The following is a 19,406-nucleotide window of genomic DNA, read 5'->3' on the forward strand; positions in this document are numbered from 1 at the left end:
AAAAAAAACTTGCTTCGCGGGTTAATAATTCTCACGTAAAAAAAAAAACAAAAACGCCGCTGGTGCCGTCTTCAACTGCATACTTCTGACAAGCGCACAGCTTACAAATCTAGTATGTATGTACATACATATGTACGGGGGTTATTACAAATTTAACATCACTTACCTTTCATTAAAATTTAAATATTTGCTTTATTGAATGTGGACTAACTAATTGCGATGAAGAGCTACAGTTTAATATGATTTTTTATGCTTATGTAGAAATAGAACATTTGATTGAATTGATAATTGCTGGCGATACGCTTATTAAATATAACAGACACATACTTTAACTAACTACACTTTCATACGAAAAACACTTAATTTATTGCTTTTTTTCACATTTTAGAAACATCAAAAGAACACTTTGCATTAAAGGTTTGCGGCAATTTTCCAATAAACAAAAAGAGGCGCACGAATTGCAATTTTTCGCGGAAACCAACAACAATTGACAGCAAGTATCCAAGCTTTCCTTTATATTGGCATTCGTAACTTTTGCATGCGCATTGTTATGGTTTTGTTTATAAAAAAATGCTTTGCAAGGCAAGCTGGAAACCAATAAGGCGTTAAGAAAAACTTTTGTGAACGCCAACCTTTCAAGATAGTCATTGTGAATTAAAATTATGTCGAAGAAGAAGAATCACGTGCCAGAGTATTGAAGTTTGATTTGTGCAATGTTTTTAAGAAGAAATAAATGAGACTTGATAAAATTGTATAGAAATGGCAAAGAAAGAAAATAAGGTGGACAAAAATTTGTCAGCAACACAAAATAAAATCAAAGCTAAAAAACGAAAACATGTATCAAAAGATAATGACGAGGAAGTGGCCAGCAAAAGCTTAATTGTTGAAGCAGTTGAAGAGTCTGCAGGGGATAGTAAGTAATATTGTGGTATACGTATTGAAAAATGTTTTTAAATAAAAATGATTACCCAATTCATAGAAAAAGCCATAAAACGTAAACATAAAGAGAAGGGTAGTATTGCGGAGAAACGCAGCAAAACAGCAAACGAGCAGGATAGTGGTGATGACGCTGGCGACGACGATGCGGAAGAAGCACAGGAACCCACCTTAGATGAGTTGCGCGAAAGTGAAAGACCAGATAATCAAAATGCTATAGTAACTGTGCGCCAAAAGAAGAAACAAAAGCACAAACAACGGCTTGAATTACAGAAAGATCAAACAGAAAACAAAGAGCGGTATCGTAACGAAGAGTACTTGCGTAAGTGGAAGAATTTGCGATCAGAGTGGAAATTTGAAAAACTACGACAGATTTCTATACAGCAAACTGTATTTGATGAAGATAAAATCGGTGCAGAGATGTGGCCCATTGCACTTGAGTACTTGTCAGGTTCGAAGGGGGCAGCTAAGGCGCAAATTATCAAATTGGCTGAGCAGTGCATTGAAGCGCTCGATAAACAATGTAGTCAGGAAATTAGCGAAGAAGAGCAAAAAGCTATTTACGATTCGTCAAAATATCAACGAGCACGTGATTTGCTGCAAAGTTTCGATTAGGCAATGGTGCAGGCGAAATAAATTTAAAAAAAAATTATACATATGCTTTGTATTATGTAAAAAATTTTAATGAATTAAGTGTATACAATTTTGTTTCATTTACAAACGTTTATTTTGCTTAAGAATTTATATTTTTATTTTTAATTTACAAATCTTAAATATATATTTGTTAAAATTAACTATACAAAATTACAAGTCCACATATGCAAGTATGTTATCAACATAGTCTGCACGTTTCTTTAAATGACTCAGTTGTTCTTCACTCAACTTAAGTTTGCTCTCCTCTTGCAGTAGGAAATGTTGTATGAACAAGCGTATGCTATTCTTAAATTGTGTGAGTTTTGTATTTTTGGCAACACGTTCGAATGCCTGATAGATTTCACTATCACGCTCGCTCATTAGCAAACCGACCATTATTTCCTTCATGAAAACAAAGCTTATCTTGTCTAGCTGTAAAAAGTTAACAACTTTCAGCACGGACAACTGTAATCCGCCATTTAATATTAAATGTTGTAGGAATTTCGCTAAATTCTTCACTTGCAACTTATTTAGCGATTCCATGTCATTGATACGATCCCAAGTGGCGAACTGAAAAGCCAATTGAAATTTGCGGTTGTAGTGACAGAACTTAAGCGCAAGATGCGCATAATATGGATTAGCACGTTTCTCATTCAAACAGCAGTGAATAATCACATAAGCAATACTACGTTGATCTTTCAATGCCAAATGCAATATTTTCTCGAAAGCATCAACATAGTCCTCAGCACCCATTATAATACAGAATATGTTTCGACGTTCCTCGGTATTCATTTTCTGCTGTTTTGCCAGTTTAAGTAGTTTTTCTGAGAAACGTTGTCCAGCAACAATGCCTTCATCTATCTTTTGTTTTGACGCCGAATTGATATCATCGATGTTACCGCTCCATGCTGAACCCACCACCCACCATTTGCCCACTTGATCTGCGCGCAGTAAATCATCCATGGTAATATTGAGTGTCGTCACATATTTGTCATTGCGCAACATAGCTTTTAGCCGTTTGCGCAGATTCTCCGCCAGCTCCGGATCGAATTGTGGTATTTTATTGATATTATTATTTTTAACGGCATTCAAAATATCAACCATGAATTTTAGACGCAAATTCTCTTTCAGTTCCAATGGTGCTTCTGCGATTTTGCGCTGCACACTCAACATCATTTCCTTAAAGGCAAGTGGATCGTCTTTACGCAATTTGAAGCCCACGGACTGGAAGATAAGTAGTAGACACTCAATTGATTTTTCACACAAGTTATCGGACAGTCGACCGATTATTTCCAGTAGCAAACGATGTTCATATATTTTGAAAATATATATGTATGCGAGTACTAAAATTAAATTGTTCAATTTCTTATCTTCTACGGCGAGCGTGAAAATCTCTGTTAGAAGTGTGTTAAATTGTTCTATGAACATTTGCAGAAAATGAGCGCCAATTTCATTGCCTACTTGCGCATGTAGATAGGCCAAAAGCACCATATGTTCCTGCACCATACGCTCATTGGTCATAGTGCGACCAAGTAATGCCTCCCGTAAGAGGGCACCAAGCGTTTCATTCATATTATAGCGAGAATTTTTCATGTACAACTCCTCAATGCCATTGGCGATCTTATGCAGATTAGCCTCAGAGAGACGATTTAGCAAACCCTTACAATTTTTACGCAATCGTTCCAGCAGCTGTGACTGTTTGTTGTCATTCTGTGTGGCAACGAGCAAAGCACGTTGATGAGGCGGTATATATTTTTGTGGCTGTTGCGCATCAGGCTTTGGCTCAACATAAGTTTTTATAATGTTTCCATCTTTATCACGTTTTCTGCCGTAAATGTCTTCCTTTACTAAAATATATATAAAAAGTAATATTTTTAAAACTTTATTATTAAAAAAAAACGCAATTACTTACGTTGATCTTCTGTATTTTCTTCGTCAAATTCCACATCATCCTCAACATTACTATCAGCTTCGTTGTCGTCGTCATCTTTGTAAGCATCTTCACCACTTTCACTATTGTCATCACTTAATGCACCGCCTAATAAATCTTCATCACCTTCGTCATCAAATTCCTCCTCATCACTCCAGCCACTGACATTCTGCCTTTGTAGTTCTTCCTTTCGCTTTTCTTTCAGCTCGCGTTTGCGCTTCTCCTCTTCATCATCTAGACAGAACTCCAAGGCATAATCTAAGCCGTCGCTAAACATTTTGCACACCAAGCGATTTTTGTCCTTAGTCTTGTTAAGTTTCAACTTCTTTTCTAACTTGGAAATTAAACGGTCTTCTTCTTCATTTTCAACTTTCAGTTGTTTCAGTCGTTGTTTACGTGCCACATTCTCCAAATCTTTCTGTTGTTTCAACACGCGCCGCCGTTGTTCCTCAGCATCAGGCCGTGTAGGTTGCTGTTTTTTCTTCTTCTGATTTTGTATTGGCTTTTCTTGTTTTGCCATGTTCGCTGGAATGCGTGCACTGACTTCATCATCCGAGAAGTCTGAAGCGATGGATTCATCATTATCAGAATCTACTTTTCCAGAAAGCAATTCCTCTATGGGTAAATCTTCGGGCGATACAACTTTGGTAGTCTTTTTGGTTTTCCTTTTCTTTGCCTTCTTAGATTTTTGTGAATTTGCTGCTGCCTTAGCATCGGCCACTAATGCAGCACCATTCGTTTTATTGGAGAAAAACAAACGCTTGTTTTCCTTTTTGCTTTGCAGTTTTTGCTTCCGTAGTTCTTTACGAGATAACTTTTTATAGGATGCGGATTTTCGTTTATCCTTTTTCTTTACAACCTTTGTCATTTTTAATAAATGAATTGAAAAGAAATTGTGATTTTTAACGAACAGCTGTTTACAGCTAACACGTGCGACGATAACAAATGTGAAGAAAACAAGGCTGTGTACTCCAGAAAGCTAAAGCACTCTTGCCGGTAAGAGCTTTATAACGAAATTGTAAAACAGTTTCAACCAATTTAACTCTTTCAGCACTTTCGGCAAATATTTCCGCTCCAAAATAAATTTGCGATTCCAAACGAATTTGTTTAAATTATGAGTGCTTTGCTGTTTCTTTTCTGCAACTAAACGTAAACAAAACAATACAACAAAAAAACTACAAAGTTCTGTTCGTTTTGTATTTCCACATGTTTTTTATTTTGACAACCGCACAGCTGTTCATGCTGCTAAATAGCACCGCGTTGAAAAAGGAGTTAAATTTTTTTTTTTTAATTGTAAAACCGTAAAGTAAATTCCTGAAATGTCGACACGCTGGTATCCAATTTATCAACGGGGAAATCCCCAATTACGTATATTTCTGCCGAATTTCTGGATGAAGCTGATTCGGCCGGCGGAGGAACAGCCAAAAAATGTTGCGACATTTTCCGTTTCGATGCAGATGACCAAATATGACGTAAAGAATTACTTGGAAAAGATTTACAAACTGCCAGTGGTGGACGTTCGTACTCGCATTGAAATGGGTAAAACCAAACGAGATCAAGCTAAGGGCTATGTGACCAAAGATGATGATGTTAAGATTGCTTATGTAACATTGGTGAGCACTTGCATGATATTAATAAAAACCAGCTTAATATATATGTATTATAAATATCTCCTTTGTAGCCACGTACTGAGGAGTTCACTTTTCCCGATTTATTTGAGAAAAAAGAAGAACAAAAGAAAGCAGAAGAAAAATCAATGGACGATTCGAAACAAGGCTTCAAACGTTTCCTAGATCGCAATAAGAAACGGCCTGGAACACCCGGCTGGTACTCGATTTAATTATATAAGCGACATATATCAATAGTCAAAATAAAACATTACATTACTTTTCATCAAATATCAAGTTGTTTTTTTTATTCCATAAACAAATCTTAATTATTTTTGTTAACAAAGTTAAAGCATTAAATATAATCAAAAATATCGTTTTTGTTGATGTTCGATTATAGTTTAAATCTTAGATTTTCCGTATTTACTTTTTTGATTTATTTGGCACCCTCAACAGCTTTATCAATCCATGCACGAATCTTATCTGTATCCTGCAAGCCGACCATACGATTCACTACTTTGCCTTCCTTCATTACTAGCAAAACTGGTACCGCGCCAACGTCGTAATCGAGTGCCAATTCGCTGTGCTCATCAATGTCTACTTTGGCCAATTTGATGGCTCCGGCTTTCTCACCGACCACAGTTTCAATGCGGGGTGTAAGCATTTTACATGGATTGCACCATCTGTTTTACAAAATTAAGTAGCAAATAATTAAGCGAAAATATTATATAACACTAGAATCAAACTTACGTTGCGAAAAAATCCACAATTACTGGCTTATCACTTTTTTTGACCTTTTGGTCGAAATCCTCGGCACTCTGCACTTGAAAGATCTCCCGATTTGCTATTGTTGTGCATATAGCACGAGCCTGTGCACGGAGCGCTGGTTTGGCCAATTGGCGACCGGTAGTATTCAATTTGTTAAGGAACATTTTTAAAAACGTTTACGTTTTTATCACAATTAAAATTTTGAAACTAAATTCTTTAGCTATATGTTGCCAGAAAAAATACTACGACGAATTTTCAACGAATGTCTAAAATCACAAATAAATTCTGAACAGCTTCGACATATGTGAACAATTGTTTTTTTTGTACTCTAACTGAGTTGTCAACATTAAATTATGTAGTGTCAAACGAAAAACTACCGGTTACATTCGTATTGTATGTAACTTTGTTTTCGAAGGATTTAAAATTGTTGGAAAATCTTAAATCGGAAGAAACCATTCTTCAAATAATTTAAAGAGTTCCGAGTTGACAATGTTCTGTTACAACACAGATGGTTATATTGAACAAGACCGAACTTAAATGTTTATCGGTCCTGAGATTATCAACTCGCAAGAATCGCCAAAATTTTGAGTGGAATAGGTGTTGCCGCTAAAAAATAACCATTAGTTGTCATTCTTTGACCTGTAAAAAGTCCTATCCCACCTGATCACGAAAACTCAATCTCTGAGCTTCACATATACATAGAAAGTGTATATAAATATTTATTCATCGTTTCTTTTAATTTTAATTAAAATACCTATATATCGAAGTATATATTATTGGTTGCCAATATATATTAGAAAAATAGTAAGCTGTGTATTAGAGATATAAGAATAATTCCTCCGATCATAAGTTCATTTATTGTAAACACTACTTGGAATACAATCGTTCTTAAAAAAACAGATATTTTAGTTATCTGGCAACACTAAGCTGTCAGAAATTTGGTTTTTCTCATAGGTTGGTCATAGTGAAAATTGCAGCTGCTGGATTTTTTTCACACGCAAAAAAGTTAAACTATTTAGTAATTGAAAAAATCTTTCCGAAATAAAACATTTAGTTAGTAAAAAAGCAGACATTAATATAACAAAAACTGCTTTAGCTCGCAACAGTTTTTTGGTAATAATAAAATTGGTAATTTTGTACGCAGGAAAGGTCAAACGAAGTAGTATTGTCAAAGTCGCGCAAATACAAGCAAAACAAAGGGATTGACGTGTGCTGTAATGGAATAGACATTGACATTTTATTCGTTCCTCCGCAGAACTGCAGTAGCCATGGATGATAATTCACAGGATATTTGCCGGGTGTGCCGTTGTGAGGCACAATCGGACCGTCCACTATTCTATCCATGTATATGTACGGGCAGTATTAAGTACATACACCAGGACTGCTTAATGCAATGGATGCGTTATTCACATAAAGAGTATTGTGAATTGTGCGGTCACCGCTTTAGCTTTCAGCCGATCTACTCGCCTGATATGCCACGTGTGTTGCCCTTACGTGATGTAGCTGGTGGTTTATTATCAGCTGTTGCCAAGGCAGCCAAATCATGGTTCCATTATTCTTTAGTCGGTTTAGCTTGGTTCGGTATAGTACCATTGTCTGCATACCGTACATACCGTTATTTGTTTCGGGCTTCATCATTTGACATGATACTATCGCTGCCGTTCGACGTCTTTTCCACAAACAATTTGGCCTCTGATGCATTCCGCGGTTGCTTCGTTGTGACTTGTACGTTGCTGTCATTCATCGGTTTAGTTTGGTTGCGTGAGCAAATATTACATGGTGGCGGCCCGGACTGGTTAGAACGCGACGATGCACCTGCTGCGGTTAATGATGGTGAAGAACAAGCTCAGCCGGAAATGCCAAGAGCTCCGGTGGCTGTTGAAGATGTTAGAGATGGTGCAGTTGTTGAAGCCGCAGCTGCACGTATAGCTGACGATGTCGCTGATATTGAGGAACCGGCCAATGCCGACGATGACAGTGACAATGAGGAAGCTCCTGTAGACATGCCAATGAATAATGCCGCGCCAGCAGCTGTGAATCCCGCAGAAGAAGAAGGTGAAATACCGCTAGAATTCGGACCAAGACACCAACATTTACCGGGAGTTGGCAACAACAATGATAATGTTAATGCCGCAGCCGACGATGACGGTGTGGCGCAAGCTGGTGGCGCTGCTGCAGCTGGTGGTGCTGCCGCAGAAAATGATAACGACAACGATGAACCGAACTGGAATCCAATGGAATGGGATCGCGCCGCTGAAGAACTGACTTGGGAGCGTTTACTTGGTTTGGATGGTTCACTAATTTTTCTTGAACACGTGTTTTGGGTAATCTCACTAAATACTTTATTCATCGTTACATTCGCTTTTTGCCCTTACCTAATTGGTAATTTCATACTGAGCTCTTTGGATCTGCTGCAACCGGATAAACCGCTGCTGCATTTTCACGGCCTCATCACTACACTCTTCGGCTACTGCTGCATTGGCTTAACTTTGGTTGTGTTGCACTTCTTTGCACGTGTATTTCGTATGCGTCGCGTGCGTTGGCTGATCGGTCTGTGCTATATAGTTGTGAAAGTGTCACTGCTATCTGTTGTTGAAATCGGTGTACTGCCACTAGTGTGCGGTTGGTGGTTGGATATATGCTCATTACCGCTGTTCGATGCCAGCATTAAGGATCGCAAGGTGAGCTTTAAAGCTGCGCCCGGCACATCGCTTTTTGTGCATTGGATGTTTGGCATGGTTTATGTCTATTACTTCGCCGCTTTCATTTCGCTCTTGCGGGAAGTACTGCGTCCCGGTGTACTTTGGTTTTTGCGTAACCTGAACGATCCGGATTTCAGTCCAATACAGGTAAGCTCAACCTTGCTTGAGAGAAAGCCACATATTTAATACCTATTTTTTTTTTTTTAAAAGGAAATGATTCATTTGCCCATACTCCGTCATGTACGCCGTCTAATTGCTTCCGCTATGATTTTTGGCTCCGCCGTTCTCTTGATGCTTTGGCTACCAATACGCATGCTCAAAACAATTTGGCCTTCCTTTTTGCCTTACACCCTATCTGGCGATTCGGAAGTTAATGAGCTCAGCTTACAACTGCTGCTGCTACAGGTATGTACCGTTATACGTAAATTCATATAGGGTTAGGCCTAAATTCATATACACAATATTTTACAGATTATTCTGCCCGGCTTCTTCGAACAATCGCACACACGCATCTGGCTTAAGGGTTTACTACGCATTTGGTGTGTCTGTGTATCCTGGGTACTCGGCATACGCAGCTATTTGCTTGGCACTGAACAGCCGAACGCTGACGCCACTAATAATGCTGCAAATGGCGCCGCCGCTGCACCAGCTGCTGAAGCAGCGCCTGAAGCTGCTGCCAATAACGATGCAGCACCGCAGCCGAATGCGAACGCAGATCAAGCAGATGCTGCAGCGGCACGACCACCACCTGCTGTGCCGTTGCCGCGCGAACGTAATCTCGGTGCAGTGCATCAGGCGATAATGCAACGCGATGTGCCGGTCGGTTTTCAACCATACGATCGTCCCTCACTCTTCCCACTGCGTTTGTGCGGTCTACTGTTTTTCATGTGCGTTTCATTGGTAATCGCTTCGGTCATAACACTAACGGTACCGGTATGGATTGGTCGCCAGGTAATGGCGCTATGGTCCGTTGGTGGCCATTTCACAAATCAAGTAGTAGCCCAAGCACCTGAGGTATCACCACGTCCACACGAACTGTACACTGCCGCATTGGGCACATATCTCTGTTGGATAATATCACGTGGTGTTGCGATTGCAGTGAACCTGCTGCCGCAAGGGCGCGCCGCAGTCGTAGATAAAATCAAACATTGGCTACGTGTTGGCGCCTCGTACGCCTTGCCCGTACTAATATTCGTTCTAATGCTAGGCGTAATACCACTGCTGTTTGGACTACTACTCGAGTTGGTGGTGGTGATACCGTTGCGTGTGCCCATCTACCAAACACCCATACACTTTCTATGGCAAGATTGGGCACTCGGTGTACTCTATACGAAAATTGCTATTGCTTTGACGCTCATGGGTCCGGATTGGCATTTGAAACGTGCACTCGAACGTGCGTATCGTGATGGTTTGCGTGATATTGATTTGAAATTCTTGATACGCGAATTGGCCACACCCGTTATCACCTGTTTCGGTTTGGCTCTGGCCATACCCTATGTGATTGCACACTCCATATTGCCGATATTCTTCAAGAATTCGGTGTCACGCTTGGAAATATCACGCGTTGTCTATCCGGTCTTCTTCATAATTGTCGTGGTGATTGCATACATTTACTTCGAAATCAAACAATTCAAAAAGCTGTATGTCGCCATTAAAGTGGACAAATATTTGGTGGGTCAACGGCTGGTCAACTATGAGCATCGCAAGCGAAAACAAGAGGCCGAAGCGGCAGAGGCGGCTGCAGCAGCCTCATCCTCAACGGATGGCGCACAAACGGCCAAGGACGAGCCCGAGGAGGCGGCCATCAATGCTGCGAGCATATTGGAGCGTGAGGAGTTGGAAATGCGACGAAGAGAGGCAGCGCTGGTGGAGGATTTGGTGCGTGATGATTTATTATAATGCCAACTCTAAATTGCAGAATATGAAATGAAGTTCTGAAAAAATAATACATACCTACCGTTAATTATGCATTCGTGTATACCATTTCCGATATGAAATTAGAACGGCAGCAAAATTATGTAAGCACAGCAAACAAATTAATAATAAATCGCATTGTATTAAGAGACGGAGGCCGTTATTCATTTAGGCGTTAAAAGCAAGTGATTTGTTTGTGCAGTAAACAATGACGCTTAAACGCACTCTCTCTTAGCTTTTTTGTTTTGAGAATAGGGAAATTTTTCGAAATTAATCCGTACAAAGCAGGTTAATGCGCTTTGGTGTCTCAATTCGTAGTCTCTAATTTCTGTTTGGAAATGGTTGTCATGAGAGTTTGTAAATTAATTTGCGTACGAAGCAAGAAAGCATTGTGATTTGTAGGTATGTCAACGATTGGTCTGCATAAAGGGCGATTTTGGGTGTTTTAGATTTAATGGGGTCAACAGATTAGCATACGAGTCATTACCAAATAAATGAAGCAGCAGCCAAAAAAAAAATTAAATATTAAAAAAAAATACAAAAAAAAATTATACATACATACATATATGAAACAATGTCTTTCAGAATTCGAAATTTTTGATTTCAACACTTTCTAAATATTTTAAAAACTATTGCTATTTTCTTTTTAATTTTTTCAAATTTATTTAAATTTTTTCTTATTTAATCTTCGTATTTTCTTCTTATTTTTTCAATGTTATATATTTTTTTAATTTGTAAAATTCCTTTTTCTAAATTAAAATTTATTTTAATAACATTTAAAGTATTTTTTTTTTAATTTGTAAAATTCCTTTTTCAAAATTTTTTTTTTTTTTTTTTATTTTTAAAATAATTTTTTTTAATTTTTAAAATATTTTTTTTTAACTTGTAAAAAACCTTCTTTTAAATAAATTTTTTATTTTTAACTTGTAAAAAACCTTCTAAATAAATTTTTTATTTTTGATTGTCAAAATTTTTTTTTTTAATTTGTAAAATTCCTTTTTCTAAATAAATTTTTTTTTAATTTTAAAAAATTTTTTGTTGTACAAATTTTTATATAATTTTTTTTTTAATTTTTCTATATCTTTAAATTTTTTTTAAATTAAAATGTATACATTTTTGTAACTATTTAAGTTATATACATTTACATACATATTTAATTTTTTTTTTAAATTAAAAAAAACGTTTTTTTTTAAATTTTTTTATTTTAATATATATTTTTTTTTTACATTTTTTTTAATAATGTTTGAACTATTTTTTTAATTTTTAAAATTCTTTTTTGTTAAATGAAAATGTATTTAAAATATTTTTTAGTATTTAAAACATTTTTTTTTATTGAAATTTTTATATAAAAGTTTTTTAATTTTTCAGTATTTAAAAATTTTTTTTTGAATAATTGTTATAACTTTTAGTAATTATTAAAATTTTTAATTTAATTAAATGTTTTTTAATTTTCTTTTTACATATTTTCAATTTTGTATATAATTTTTTTTTAATGTTTTTTAGCATTTAATTTTTTTAAAAATTTTTTTTTAATTTTTTTAAAATTTTTTTAAAATTTTTTTTTAAATTTTTTTAAAATTTTTAAACATTTTTTTTTAAATTTTTTTTTAAAATATTTTTTTTTTTAAATATTTTTTTTAAAATTTTTTTTTAAAATATTTTTTTTTTTAAATATTTTTTTTAATATTTTATTAAAAAAAATTTTTTTTTAAATTTTTTTGTCAGTTTTCTTTTTTATTTTTCTTTATTTGCTTCGATAAACAAATATATTTTGAAGTAATTATTTAGTATGTAAATATTATAAATTGTTTTGTTCATCGTATTTGAAGCTGGTTTTCTGTATAAGCTTGCTTAAATCTCTATTATATAATCTCATAAGTAAAAATTTAACAAAATTCAATTATTTTCATTAATTTTCTTGTATTATTCATTTTGAAAAATTCACCCATACAATGATATTTTCTGTATGTTTTGCAAATGTTTCTCAACACAGAATTTTTAATAAATAAACAAATTAGAAATGAAATGTAGTTTTAGTAAGTCATAAATATACATACGTAATACATATGTACACTTATACATATACATATGTATATACACTTATGTACGTGAAAATTGAATTTAAATTCGCCGCAAATCCAATCCTCTTTTGGAAATAACTGACATTTTAAATATTCTAGATTCTGTGTTGATTTCTAATAAATAAAAATATGAGTATATGAATGTATATTGTATAAGCTAAGGTTACGAACAAAACTGCGAGTAAATAAAAGACATAAAAAAATGTAAAAAATATATTATTTTATTTACAATAGACGAAGAGCTTCAATTTAAAATGACTGTGATTTTTAAATACTAATAACCCATAATTAAGTATTTAAAAATCGACGAACGAGCCGAAATAAAATACTAGTTCGCAGAAAATACTGCAATTAATTCAATTTCAGAAAATAATCTGAAACTGAATATTTTTTAAAATAAATTTTTGAAAAAACTGCAATAAATTTTTCCTCACATACTAGCTTTTCACTAAACTTCGATCCACGCACCAGGCTTCGAATTATACTATCTACTATGAAGAACTATCGAGAATATTTTTGCTCTCTAACTGTTTTACCCAACGATTTTTTCTCATCTACTGTCATTATCTTCTAGTAAAAACAATGTAAAAGGGTGTTCTAGAGAGTGAGCTCTTTGTCAGATACGTTGGACCCATGTGGCTTTGAAAATTTATTATTATTTTGTATTTTTAAAATTAAAGATGTTTCTACTCACAGCATCAAACCATGCTGTATTTTAATCTAATCCGATTTAACGGTAGAAACTGTTTGGAAATTAGCAAAAACTAACTGATCTTGAAATTTTCCTGATTTCACTCTACTAACTCTATCCTTCTTGTCAACCCAGAAGTATGCCATCACGGCCTGGGTCGGTTTTGAACCGACGAGATATAACTGAATCGGCAAACATATCGTATTTCTTTTTCTGAGCTTTCAAAAAGATTTTGCCAAACAATATAGCCTACCAAGCTGTTTGTACAGCTGGTTCCAGTCGTGGGTCGTGCTGCTAAAATAGATGTGGGCTGAGTTATACATCCGTCGAAGCCCATCAGTCATACTGAGGTGGTCTAAACTGCAAGCATTATTTTAAGCATAAAAATTGTTGCCAAACACAAGAAGAGCGCGCAGAATCTTTGGGAGTCACAAAACGCTTAAAAGCAGTTGAAATGCATTTCAAGGCAAGGAATTTGGGTGCCATATAAATTGAAGCCGCCAAGAGACATTATATAAATGTCTACTCATAAATCAAATTTAACAGGATTTTCATTATGTTAGAGATATTGGTAGAATATGTGTTCTTCTCTTATTCTTCATTACTTTACGGTATGATTAAATAAGTTCTGGGCTACTTACAACACTACTACACTTCTACTTACTACATTAATATTTCAATGGTCTCTACAAGGTACACATGCTTCTCACAAATTCGTATGCCACACCTACCTGTAGTCGTACATACAATTATTGTACCGGTCGAATAAGTAACTCAACCAACCGTCGTAAGCGACCACCAATCTATCAATCAATCAACTTATCAATCAAATAATCCGTCCAACTGCCATTTAACTGTCATAGCACTTTCTTACAGATATATTGCAAGGCAGAGTTGCATGGAGAGCACTTTCGGATTGATGGATATCGAGATTGCCATAGAAATGTGAAAAAAATAGAGCGAGGAATAAATTTTAAGTGGAGTTTAATGAATTGGATTTGTGGTTAAATAAGAATTTTGTAGTTGTTGGAAATTCCAACATTATTTGACAGTTGATGGTGAGAAAAGCGATTTGAGAAATGTTCGTGAAGAGAAGTGAAGTATTCAACGGACCCAGCTTGAATGTACTCAGATTTTTAGTGAAGCACACAACGTCTTTATTGTACATGTAGGCTCAGCTCAGTGGATTACATGACCTTCTGAATTTTTAGGAATTGACAAAATGTTTGGAACCGTTTAGAAAATACGGAGTGTGAGAAAATGTTTTCGAACAGTCTTGGGCCACACAAATTCTCTTAACTTGGGCTTGAAACTAAAAAGCAAACCTATACTCGAGACGATCTAAAAACTTATAAGATCATTTCTCTTTCCCTTTTGATGTTCCAGAAGGGATCTAAGCTTAAGTGTGTCGAATCAGCCAGTAAACATAAATCAACATCTCCTTACAATCTGTAACTCGACGTAAATATACTTAACCTCAAAAATTAACAACTGTAACTCCAGTAATATAACCTAACGTTTTTGAGGTCACAGTTCAAGTGCCTACATTGAAAACACATTTTGTGGTTGTAACCATTAGAACTCAAGAAAAACAACAAAAGGAAACAAAAAAAAAACAAAAAAAAAACGACAAATTAATTGAAAAGTAAATTAGCGCACAACAACAAAAAAGTTTGTAACCAAATTGCCATCATACGGATTCCCACTTAAATCAACTTTGCTTTGCGCTTGTCGCACACTTTTAAGCACTCACGCGTAACGTTATTGAGCCACTAATTGAGCGTAACATAATTAACGTTATAGGCATTTTTCAACCCAATTTCCGTTATAAGAGTTCGGAAAAACTGTTACCAACATACATATGTACGTACACACATGGTTATGAAGGGAGCGTGAGTTGTATTTGGTTAACTTTTTTGGAGCATGACGGTGGGTAGTAAGTGTGTGGGATTTTATTTTTATTTTTAATTTTTTATTATATTAATTTATTTTACAGGCTTTATAGTGTTAATTACAGTTCCATCAACTGTGGGAAAAAAGCATTTGAATTGATTGCAATATTTTTTTGTTGCTTGCTATGATTGTGATTGTTGTTATGGCAAATATTGTGGTTATTTATAGCAAACGCAAATAAGAAGCAGAGCAAAGCGATTGGTGTAAATTTTTTGAAAATAATTGAGCCTAGCCTCCATTCCATTATATCCACTTGTGAATATCAATCATATTTTTTACTTATAACGGGTGTTTTTTTTAGACATGTCGTTTTAAAAAATAAGTAAAATGCATATAATTTAATGTTATGTTTTAATAATATCCTTCTAAAGTCAACTAGAAGTTTAAAAAAAAATATATATGGTATATTTAGGTATATGGGAGTTAGGCAAATATTTACTTATTTGGAACAAGGGCATGTTATCGTCACAAAAATATTCTCCGCGAATTTAAATATTAGAACTCATAGATTGACCGATATGTTCGGTGAAAAGTCAGTCAAATGCACCGGTGCTCACATATTTGGTATCTGGGTTTTTGAAAATTTATAGCCCGATTTCGAAAATTTCTGGGCATAAGATTAAATATTTCGAGGGCACTACTTGTGCAAACTCGTCAATCTGATCATTTATATATATATAATTCTATATCTATCTTGATTACTTTTAGATGATACAAACAACCGTTAGGTGAACAAAACTATTATACTCTGTAGCAACATGTTGCGAGAGTATAAAAAAGCGATTTTTTAAGCTTGTAAATAGATATTACCGCTTAACCTAATTTTTTGTACACCGAATTGTTGTTTATGCGATTTATTTATATTTTTTACAGCTCACCCTAATGCATAGAAAAAGGCTTTATAATAAAAAAATTAAAATTATTTTCCAAAAATTTTTTTGCAATTGATATATTTGTTTCAACAACATTTTACTTTATCTTTTACTTAAAATAACAGACGCTAAGCTGTAAGCAGACCTTTTATCAGCTATATTCAACTATTTCACATAAACCGAAACGCATTACTCACGCTCAGAAATATTTGTTTATTTCTCTAGAATTCTTAAACAAATTTTTTTTGCACTATCAATTATAAATATTGCAATCGTCTGCGCCTTTATTGTCATTCACAAATCGTTTACTTAGGCGATGACATTTCAAAATGAGCTTTAAGGCTCTCACACACACATACACCCTTACACCCTTACACATACATACATTTGACATAATGTCGCATTTAAGTAACAAAATCACTCGTCTCAAGAGTCAATTGTGTCATCACTTTCATAATACTATTATTGTACAGTGGCAAAGAAAAGTGTGTTTACAGTAAATAAACAATTTATTTTCGACCAACCTTTTACACCCCTGACCACCTACACATGCATATATGCACTTACTGTAGACGGGCACATTTCCATTTTTAAGCTAAGAAAAATTAGAAAATTCAACAAAAAAATAAAAGCTCAGAAGCGCGTACTTTACATTTCGTAATTGATGTTGTTCAAAGTAGAAGAAAAAAATAAAATAAATGCATTTAGTTACTTTGACAAACTTTTCTAATTTGTGGGCTTTGGCAATTTTTTAACGTTAATTAATTGCTTGCCACTAACTTATACTACTACATATAGTATAAAAATGGTCGCCAGCGCAGTTTGCTGCCTTTTGTTAGGCGCTTGCGTTGGTTATTGACATATGTCAGAAGTGTGTGCTGGTGTGGGTAACGGTTTTGTTAGCTAAGCGCGCAAATTTCTGCTTGGGTGCAGAGACCCTGTGAGAAATGTTTGTGGTGGAAATAATTACTGATTTATTTTTTTGAGGCTGATTTTATTAGTACTAGTTTCTAACTGGTACTTTTTTTTAACTATTCTTAAGTTTTTGTTAAAAAATAGCAGTCATTTCCGATATATCATTTCCATTTCGAAAATATTACTCTATGGAGGTGCCATAGATCGCTTCTTTTATAGTAAATTTAAGTCTTCGGGGTCTATTAAAAATTACCATGTTGAATGGGCTGAACCCTTTGCAACCTACTTGTACCGCTTTGAAAATCATATACACAACTTAGGTTAGCTTTATGCAGCTAAATCGACCTCTCTCGGAAGTCAGAAAAAATGCGTTTTTTGTGAATTTTTTGAAAATTTTCTCAAATTCTAAAATCCAAAAAAAAATTATATTACAATAGATGATTATAGGTTAGGGTAGAGCGAATAAAATCATTTTTTTTTTGCTTAGCCTGAGGGTAAAATGTGTAGATTATAAAAAAAGAAAATTTTTGGACCAACAATTTTTTTTAACATCTAGAGGCCCACTCACTTTTAAAATAAATTTTCGAGTTAAAATTTTTATTTCTGTGGAGAGTACTCTTTTGGCCAATTATAAGTTATCAACTTAAAAAAAATTTTTGTGGTCATTATTGGAGTTTTAAAAAATGTTTTAAACGACCACATGCTTTTCTTAAGTGAAAAAATTAATCCTTCAGAGTGATATAAAAAATTGAAATTATTATCAAAAATCTTACTCCTTAGATCATTACCTGACAAATATATCTATAAAAGTCGTGACATAATTTAAAGTCGCTTGGTTCTGTTCGGGGAATTTTTCCTCACTGATTCTGAAAAAAGCGTTTCGTGAAAAATGCGTTAAAAAACTCTTACGCTCATATTTTCGATTGTGTAGTTGCCTGATTGACTTCATATATACGAATAAAAAATCGATTTTTGAAGTTCACAAAACGATATATATTTATATATCACAGTCTTGGATGGCCCGAAGTCTTTGTAACCATTTTGAATCCTGTGAAGATCATTTATGCAAACTTTAGGTTAGTTTTATAAAGCCGTATAGATTTCCTAAGAGATCTCTGTGTAGGCTTACCACCTTCGGGCGATAGCTATATCAAATGTAAGCTTCTGTCGTATACTGAGTCTAGCCCATAAGCTGAGATCTTTTGATAGTGTGAGCATGCTTGCTTGATCATGAAATAAGTTTTCTGGCGAAGGAAAATTATCAATAGTATTGAAAAGAAAGTAATATCTTCCCCATTAATATATTTGGTAAAATTATCGATAATATAATTAGTAAAATTATCGATAAGTAAATTATACTGACTATCGATAGCTTTCCTGCACAAGTTATGTTGTAACAAACTTTCATAAAAATCGATCAGGAAGAAACTTAAACCTTAAGACAATATTTTTTTTGGAATTCGTTAAAAATTAGTTGAAAAGTTGAATCAACAGGAGCCTAAGGAAATATCTCGATGGATTCAGTTCTAAAATGTATACTGATTCCACATTTTAACATTTTAGAATCAGGAATTTCAATTCCAAGTTAAATATATTTTGTTGAATTTTATAATCTTTACTTAGCTTATCTATGTTTCCCTTCCAAAACTTGTTATTTTGTGCTACAGGGTACAAGGTATGTATACTACCTATTTTGGTTATACATATATATATATGGGTGTATGTACATATTATATTTCCATCCGCAGACAACGTTGACAGCTATCAAATTGACAATTCATTTGCCATTTAGTTGATACCCGACTGTTGCCTCATTGTATGTGCTCCATTGATTGTTGACACTCTCCACTTCAGCGTTTTTCAAGAGCAATGCAATTTGATGCCTATTCATTATTGCCATTTGCTGGCACTTTTTGATATTCATCTAGTAGGCACACATCTACTTATAGACATGTGTGTGTGTGTGTGTGTGTCTGTGAATATTTAGTAATGACATTTTTTTACTAATGGGTGCTTTGTGTTTTGTGTACTTTTGTCATTTTCGTTTTTCTCTCCTAAAAATTATTTTGGTCAGCACGCGCTTCGTTGTTGTGGTCTTGGAGATATACGTTTTGACGAGTCATTCAAACGCATAAAGATCTGTCAATCAACTACTATGCAATTACAAAAATGATGATTGAAATTGAGCCTGCGAAATTGGTGATTTTCTTTGTGTAAATTTGTGTGTGCGTAAGTAATCAACTAAATAAATTGGAACTGAAGAAGAGCTACAAGGGAAAATGCACCGCAGACTATGCTAATCTTGGAAAGACGCTTGATTATTAGACTACTTCAGGTTCTTACACTTTCTTTTTATGAGAATATCCTCCAATGCTCAGATCGGACTACTATAGCATATAGCTGC

General features: G+C 34.6%; 6 protein-coding genes across 7 annotated transcripts in view; 3 read left to right on the top strand and 3 right to left on the bottom strand.

Annotated features, from left to right (window-relative positions):
* Svil (Supervillin) overlaps window positions 1–435 on the bottom strand; it is a 368,637-nt gene extending 368,202 nt beyond the window's left edge. The window contains exon 1 of one of the 2 annotated variants that reach the window (XM_070111687.1): window positions 167–435. Coding sequence is in view for 1 of the 2 variants with exons in the window: in XM_070111698.1 (XP_069967799.1) it covers window positions 167–173 (7 nt within the window). In the remaining variant the exon portion in view is untranslated. The remainder of the gene's footprint in view (window positions 1–166) is intronic. The other variant, XM_070111698.1, reaches the window with a different exon arrangement.
* Window positions 436–639: 204 nt separating this feature from the next.
* Window positions 640–1,740, top strand: LOC106627452 (cholesin). Its single transcript, XM_014247579.3, has 2 exons — window positions 640–913; window positions 980–1,740. Exons 1-2 carry the CDS (start codon window positions 760–762, stop codon window positions 1,549–1,551), a joined length of 726 nt encoding a protein of 241 aa, XP_014103054.1. The 5' UTR covers window positions 640–759; the 3' UTR covers window positions 1,552–1,740.
* On the bottom strand, window positions 1,595–4,630 carry LOC106627451 (nucleolar MIF4G domain-containing protein 1 homolog). Its single transcript, XM_014247578.3, has 2 exons — window positions 3,482–4,630; window positions 1,595–3,416 (listed from the first exon to the last, which is right to left on the bottom strand). Exons 1-2 carry the CDS (start codon window positions 4,365–4,367, stop codon window positions 1,741–1,743), a joined length of 2,562 nt encoding a protein of 853 aa, XP_014103053.3. The 5' UTR covers window positions 4,368–4,630; the 3' UTR covers window positions 1,595–1,740.
* A 39-nt stretch (window positions 4,631–4,669) lies between these two features.
* Window positions 4,670–5,397, top strand: mRpL23 (mitochondrial ribosomal protein L23). The gene is made up of 2 exons (XM_014247581.3): window positions 4,670–5,112; window positions 5,181–5,397. Exons 1-2 carry the CDS (start codon window positions 4,819–4,821, stop codon window positions 5,337–5,339), a joined length of 453 nt encoding a protein of 150 aa, XP_014103056.2. The 5' UTR covers window positions 4,670–4,818; the 3' UTR covers window positions 5,340–5,397.
* On the bottom strand, window positions 5,383–6,202 carry LOC106627454 (thioredoxin, mitochondrial). Its single transcript, XM_014247582.3, has 2 exons — window positions 5,857–6,202; window positions 5,383–5,789 (listed from the first exon to the last, which is right to left on the bottom strand). Exons 1-2 carry the CDS (start codon window positions 6,036–6,038, stop codon window positions 5,543–5,545), a joined length of 429 nt encoding a protein of 142 aa, XP_014103057.1. The 5' UTR covers window positions 6,039–6,202; the 3' UTR covers window positions 5,383–5,542.
* Window positions 6,203–6,823: 621 nt separating this feature from the next.
* LOC106627460 (E3 ubiquitin-protein ligase MARCHF6) lies at window positions 6,824–10,641 on the top strand. Its single transcript, XM_014247588.3, has 3 exons — window positions 6,824–8,723; window positions 8,787–8,981; window positions 9,048–10,641. The coding sequence occupies exons 1-3, from the start codon at window positions 7,143–7,145 to the stop codon at window positions 10,473–10,475; spliced, it is 3,204 nt and encodes a 1,067-aa protein (XP_014103063.1). The 5' UTR covers window positions 6,824–7,142; the 3' UTR covers window positions 10,476–10,641.
* The last annotated feature ends 8,765 nt before the right edge of the window (window positions 10,642–19,406 follow it).

The sequence above is a fragment of the Bactrocera oleae genome, chromosome 6 (genome assembly GCF_042242935.1).
Source record: "Bactrocera oleae isolate idBacOlea1 chromosome 6, idBacOlea1, whole genome shotgun sequence".
Lineage (NCBI taxonomy): Eukaryota > Metazoa > Arthropoda > Insecta > Diptera > Tephritidae > Bactrocera > Bactrocera oleae.

What these genes read in the sequence shown, in the direction of transcription:
- LOC106627452 (XM_014247579.3), top strand. Translation starts at nt 760, where the DNA reads ATGGCAAAGAAAGAAAATAAGGTGGACAAAAATTTGTCAGCAACACAA. An exon ending in TGAAGAGTCTGCAGGGGATA is followed by an intron (nt 914 to 979) that starts GTAAGTAATATT and finishes CCCAATTCATAG; the next exon opens with AAAAAGCCATAAAACGTAAA.
- LOC106627451 (XM_014247578.3), bottom strand. Translation starts at nt 4,367, where the DNA reads ATGACAAAGGTTGTAAAGAAAAAGGATAAACGAAAATCCGCATCCTAT. An exon ending in AGAAAATACAGAAGATCAAC is followed by an intron (nt 3,417 to 3,481) that starts GTAAGTAATTGC and finishes TATATATTTTAG; the next exon opens with TAAAGGAAGACATTTACGGC.
- mRpL23 (XM_014247581.3), top strand. Translation starts at nt 4,819, where the DNA reads ATGTCGACACGCTGGTATCCAATTTATCAACGGGGAAATCCCCAATTA. An exon ending in AGATTGCTTATGTAACATTG is followed by an intron (nt 5,113 to 5,180) that starts GTGAGCACTTGC and finishes TCTCCTTTGTAG; the next exon opens with CCACGTACTGAGGAGTTCAC.
- LOC106627454 (XM_014247582.3), bottom strand. Translation starts at nt 6,038, where the DNA reads ATGTTCCTTAACAAATTGAATACTACCGGTCGCCAATTGGCCAAACCA. An exon ending in ATTGTGGATTTTTTCGCAAC is followed by an intron (nt 5,790 to 5,856) that starts GTAAGTTTGATT and finishes TTTGTAAAACAG; the next exon opens with ATGGTGCAATCCATGTAAAA.
- LOC106627460 (XM_014247588.3), top strand. Translation starts at nt 7,143, where the DNA reads ATGGATGATAATTCACAGGATATTTGCCGGGTGTGCCGTTGTGAGGCA. An exon ending in CGGATTTCAGTCCAATACAG is followed by an intron (nt 8,724 to 8,786) that starts GTAAGCTCAACC and finishes TTTTTTTAAAAG; the next exon opens with GAAATGATTCATTTGCCCAT. An exon ending in TACAACTGCTGCTGCTACAG is followed by an intron (nt 8,982 to 9,047) that starts GTATGTACCGTT and finishes AATATTTTACAG; the next exon opens with ATTATTCTGCCCGGCTTCTT.